The 5,861-nt window shown below is 38.9% G+C and overlaps 1 protein-coding gene across 1 annotated transcript; it reads right to left on the bottom strand.

Annotated features, from left to right (window-relative positions):
• Positions 1 to 4,701: 4,701 nt before the first annotated feature.
• On the bottom strand, positions 4,702 to 5,643 carry LOC121496219 (olfactory receptor 24-like). The gene has a single exon (XM_041764581.1). The coding sequence runs from the start codon at positions 5,641 to 5,643 to the stop codon at positions 4,702 to 4,704; it is 942 nt and encodes a 313-aa protein (XP_041620515.1).
• Positions 5,644 to 5,861: the final 218 nt, after the last annotated feature.

The following is a 5,861-nucleotide window of genomic DNA, read 5'->3' on the forward strand; positions in this document are numbered from 1 at the left end:
AAGCTTTTCGTTCTTGGGGGATTATGGATTACTAATTCAATCTCCTTACTAGTTATAAATCTATTCAGATTTTTCTGTTCATGATTCAGCCTTTGTGGGTTCTGTTTTTCTAGGAAATTGCCCGTTTTGTCTAGGTTACTTTTATTTGCTGACATGTAATTCTTCATAGCACTCTTGTACAATCCTTTTTATTTCTGTAAAATCACTACTAATGTTCCCTTTTACATTTATGATTCTAGTTGAGTTTTCTCTCTTTTTTCTTAGTCTAGCTAATGATTTGTTCATTTTGTCGATGTTTTCAAAGACCCAACTTTTGGTTTTGTTAATTCTATTGATTTTCTATTCTTTTTTTTTTTTTTTGATTTTCTATTCTTTATTTTATTTATCTCTCCTCTAATATTCTTATTTTCCTTCCACTAGTTTTGGGTTTATTTTGACCCTCTTTGTCTAATTACTTAAGTTGTAAAGTTAGATTGTTAGTTAGATTTCAGATCTTTTTCATTGTAAGAATTTATAGCTATAAATTTCCCTCTTTAGCAATTGTCTTAGTCTGTTCAGGCTGCTATATCAAAGACTGGGTGACTTATAAATGACATAAACTTATTTTTACAGATCAGATGACTAGGATATCCAAAATCAAGGTGTCAGAAGATTTGGTGTAGGGTGAGGGTCTGTTTCCTCATTTATAGATGGCAAACTTTTATTTTTATGTTTTTATTACATTTTTATTTTTTACTTAAATTTTACCTAGTTAATATACATTGTAATTTTGGTTTTTGAGGTAGAACTCAGTGATTCATCACTTACATACAAAACCTAGGACTCATCACAAGTGCCCTCTTTAATATCCATAACCCTCTAGCTCATCCCCCACCCAACTCCCTCCATCAACGCTCAGTTTGTTCTCCACTGTCAAGAGTCTCCTAGATAAGATTTGTTTCCCCTCTTTCCTTTTTTTCCCATTCCCATATGTTCATCTGTTTTGTTTCTTAAATTCCACATATGAGGGAAATCATATTGTATTTGTCTATCTTCGATTGACTTATTTCACTTAGCATAATACATGCTAGTTCCATCCATGTCACTGCAAATAGAGAGATTTCATTCATTTTGATGGCTGAGTAATATTCCATTGTGTATATATACACTACATCCTCTTTCTCCATTCATCAGTCAATGGACATTTGGAGTCTCTCTATAGTTTGGCTATTGTTGAGAGTGCTGCTATCAACATTAGGGTGGGTATAACCCTTTAAATCTGTATTTTTGTATCCTTTGGGTAAATACCAAGTAGTGCAATTGCTGGATCATAGGGTAGTTCTATTTTTAGCTTTTTAAGGAACCTGCATACTGTTCTCCAGAGTAGCTGCACCAGTTTGCATTCCCACCAACAGTGCAGGAGTGTTCCCATTTCTCTGTATGGATGGCAAACTTTTCACTGAGTCCTCACATAACAGAAGGGACAAGGGAGCTCTCTGGGGTCTCTTTTATAAGAATGCTATTCTGCTCATGACGTTTTGATTGCAGTCTATGAGAGAACTTTAATGCAGAGGCACTCAGCTAAGTCATACTCAAACACTTGATCCACAGAAACTGTGAGATAAATCTTTTAAGCCTTGTTTTAAGTTGAACTATATGTTGGGTTCATAAAGCTTGCATAATTTATTCCAAGATTGAGAAGGGAAATAATCTTTATGAAAAAGACACGGACAACTCCTTAAAATTTATTCAAATGCAAACTTGTTCTTAATTATGCATCTGGCATTATACCTTTGGTGTTCTTACCATTGGTATTTGATTAATTAACTAATTAAGTAACTTTTTAATTTTTTATTTTTTAAAGATTTTACTTAATTATTCATGAGAGACACACACAGAGAGAGGCAGAGACACAGGGAGAGGGAGAAGCAGGCTCCATGCAGGGAGCCCGATGCGGGACTCGTGGGACTCTGTCCCAGGTCTCCAGAATCAAGCCCTGAGCTGAAGGCGCTAAACTGCTGAGCCACCCAGCTGCCCAAGTAACTTTTTTAAATTGTTATTTTCCATACTGGACTAGTAATAGTTGTTTTGTTTTGTATTATTCAATTTTATTTTTAAAATTAATATCAATCAATAATGTGTTTGTTTTGGTTTTGATGCATAGTGCTTAGAATTTTATCCCATGTATAGATTCATGGTTATTTTTTTTTAAGATTTTATTTATTTATTCATGAGAGACATAGAGAGAGAGACAGAGGCAGAAACACAGGCAGAGAGAGAAGCAGGATCCATGCAGGGAGCCCAACATTGGGACTCGATCCCAGGTCTCCAGGATCACACCCCAGGCTGAAGGCGGCACTAAACCGCTGGGCCACCAGGGCTGCCTTAGATTCGTGGTTATTAAAGGAAATAGCACCATTTGAGAATTTATGATCCCTAAAAATAATTGTGCTATGATTAGGAACAGGACATCCCCAAAATTTCCTCTCACTGCCTCTTTGTGGACACAGGGAAGGTTTTATGCTTGCTTGTTAAATGCTCTATCCCCAGTGCTGAGCAAAATAATTATCATGGAGTAGGCACTTGGTAAATATTTGTTGAATGAATAGATAAGGTATGGAGATGGAATAAATGGATATGCTAAAGCCAACAAGTGATGGAATTTGATATTACAAGGACTAACAGAACAAGTCTCTCCTGGGTTTGTAGTTTTCATTTCTTAAAACAAGATGAAGATAGTGTAGCTAAAAAAAAAAAAAAAAAAAAAAAAAAAAAAAAAAGTTTAGTTGACAAAAATCGTGAGCAATTTTTATTGGCCACTGGAATCTCTCATTCCACAGAGGATGAGGTGGTCAAATCAGTGCTATAGCTCAAGCCATATCTTTCTGTATCAGAGAGAGAAGTATTCACAAATATTCTGAGTCCCAGGTTGTAATGATCCTCTGAGTCTGCAAATTCCAGCTCTCTTCCAGCCAACTGTAACTACTTCCATGCAGGTGTCAAGAGAATGGAGGGAACTTAGGAAAGGAGGGGGCTGTGAATCAATCTTCACCTGTCTTTTTGGTTATGTGAAAAAGGTCATGACCAGATGCATAGGTACTCCACGGCAAGGCTTTCTCTTTCACAGCTGCTGGACAGAAAAGGATACAAATAGAACCCAGTAGTGGTCCCTTTAAGGAAAACAACCACAGACAGCTGGGAGCTCAAGTGGAAAAGGCTTTCTTCCTGCCACCTGCAGAGGGCAGAGTCCAAAATTATTAAATTTTATATTTTATCTATTAGGATATTCCCCCACGAACTGGATTTTTTTGTATTTTTCTACCTGTAGTTTCACTAATAGTTGTTAAACTAGGACCAGGCCTGTATATCTGTTTGTTCAACTGAGAAATTCTATTTTAATTATCACGGAAGGAATTACCAAAGGCAAATTAGATGTGTCATTATTCAAAGTCATCCTGTTTAAGATGATGTCAGCTCCTTAGCACCATTTGAAAATTTCTGGCCCTGCTAAGTCACCACTCATTTTACTTCAGTTGTAAATCTCCATATGAGTATTAGAACTACTACACAATAAAATAAATGAAATTCATTGCTATCATAGGGGCTTTAGAATAACTAACAAAGAATGGTGTGTGGCACAAAATAAGCTCATAATGAAGAGCTCTCATTTCTGTTGTAAACAGTGTTACTACTCATACGCATTCCACAGGCATATATGGTGATTGAGACATGCCTCAGCTTCCTTCTGCCTTTGACATTCATGATTCAATTGATTGGTATTTTCCCCTTTGGCTATCAAGACTTATACCATCAGGTGGTTCTTCATTTCCTTAATACACAATCTGAATTTTTTTCCCTTGTGTTTATACAGTTTTTATCTAGCACGTGCCGCCCTCTCCCCCAGATGATAGAATAGGAGTGAAGATGAGGGGGGTGGTCATGACTTACCTACGTGCTCCCTGACTTTGTTCTTGGAAGTCAATGAACCACCTGGTTCTCATAAAAAAGCCAAACTCTTGAATTGGTCCCAAAGTCCTTGACCTGGCATTCCCCAAGTCATTCACCATAGCTGGATTTTTTACTTCACAAACGCATCCTTCTCTCTCTTTCTCTTGCTCTCTGAACTTTTCACATATTGTTGTTTTTTCTTTTTCTGATACTATATCTCCTCATTTTTGCCTGAAAAATATCATCTTATCCTTTGAGGTTTAGGATCATCTCTCCTAGGAAACCTTCCCTGATTCCCCCTTCCAGATTCTGTCCGGTGTTCCTGTTCTATCTATCCTTGCCCTCATGTGCATATTTCATCCCATTATAAGCAGTGTTCAGTATCTTCTCCTATATTCAACTACAAAATCCACACAATAGGGACCTTGTGTCTCCTGCTCACCACTCCATGGCCAGCACTTACAGCAAGCCCAGAATATGAACTCCATAAGTATTTGTTGAGAGCTAAATGGATTTTGAACCAGGAAAGATCCAATCTGGTAGGGCTAGACTGATCCTTCTGGGAAGATAGCATTAGACATACCCAAAAGGACTCCTACTGGTCTCAGTAATTGAGAAAATAGTAACAGGACCATCTTGAGATTTCCTTTTAAACTTCTACAATTTAAAATTCCAAGTGGCTATTCTCCCAAACCGTCCAATTCCTTTCTTTTGCCCAAGACCCTGGATGTTGAGATCCTACTTCCATCTGGAAGTTTCCAGATGTCCTTGTGGTCAGGAAGATGAAATTATTTTTTTACTAAAAAGCTTCCTCAGGGCCCCCTTAAGATCTCTGTTCCTCAGGCTATAGATAAAGGGGTTCAGCATGGGGGTGACCGCAGTGTACATCACAGCAGAGGCTTTCTCCTTCACAGCTGTGCGCACAGAGGAAGGACACAAATAGACCCCAATGGTGGTCCCATAAAGGAGAGCAACCACAGACAGATGGGAGCTGCAGGTGGAAAAGGCTTTCTTCCTGCCGCCTGCAGAAGGGACCTTCATGATGGCCACAATGATGCGAGCATAGGAGGCCAGGATGCAGATGAATGGCGTGGCTATCACCATCCCAGCCACAATGAGCACAAAGATCTTGTTCACAGATGTATCAGTGCAAGAAAGCCTGAGAAGAGGAGTGAGGTCGCAGAAGTAGTGAGGAATCTTGTTGTTCCCACAGAAAACCAAGCGCACCATCAAGAGGATATGAGTGAGGGAAATAAAGTAGGAAAACACCCATGGGCTACCGGCCAGCAGGCCACAGAGGCGTGGGCTCATGATGGTGGTGTAGTGTAAGGGGTGACATATAGCCACAAACCGGTCATAAGCCATCACAGCAATTAAGACACTATCAACAATGCCAAAGAAATGGAAAAAGTACATCTGGGTCAGGCAGCAGGGATAGGAGATTGACTTGCTTCTCATTTGGATGTTCACCAGCATCTTGGGGACTGTGTTGGTAGCCAGACCAAAATCAACCAAGGAGAGATTGGCCAGGAAGAAGTACATGGGAGTATGAAGGTGGGAATCTGAGCTGATGGCCAGGATGATTGAAAGGTTTCCCATAGCCATAACCACATACATGCAGAGGAACAAAGCAAAAAGAAGAGTCTCCTGCTCTGGATTTTCTGAAAGTCCTAGGAGGATAAATTCAGATGTGCTGGATTGATTCCTTGATTCCATGGGTATGATTCCTCTGGAAGTATTGAAAGGGGGAAGTTAGCTGAATGCTATGAAGATGATTCTGTAAGTTTAGATGAGCTTATAACCAATTTCTTATCTGTGCTATTTACAACACTAGCTTCCATATTTTTGTACCTTGAACAATTGTTACATTGCAGCAACACAGGTTTGAAGACTCAATTCAAAGAAACTTGACCTGAATATTCCCATTTCAGATA

The sequence above is a fragment of the Vulpes lagopus genome, chromosome 7 (genome assembly GCF_018345385.1).
Source record: "Vulpes lagopus strain Blue_001 chromosome 7, ASM1834538v1, whole genome shotgun sequence".
In the NCBI taxonomy this organism is placed as follows: domain Eukaryota; kingdom Metazoa; phylum Chordata; class Mammalia; order Carnivora; family Canidae; genus Vulpes; species Vulpes lagopus.

Coding starts and splice junctions, on each gene's coding strand:
- LOC121496219 (XM_041764581.1), bottom strand. CDS start 5,643: ATGGAATCAAGGAATCAATCCAGCACATCTGAATTTATCCTCCTAGGA.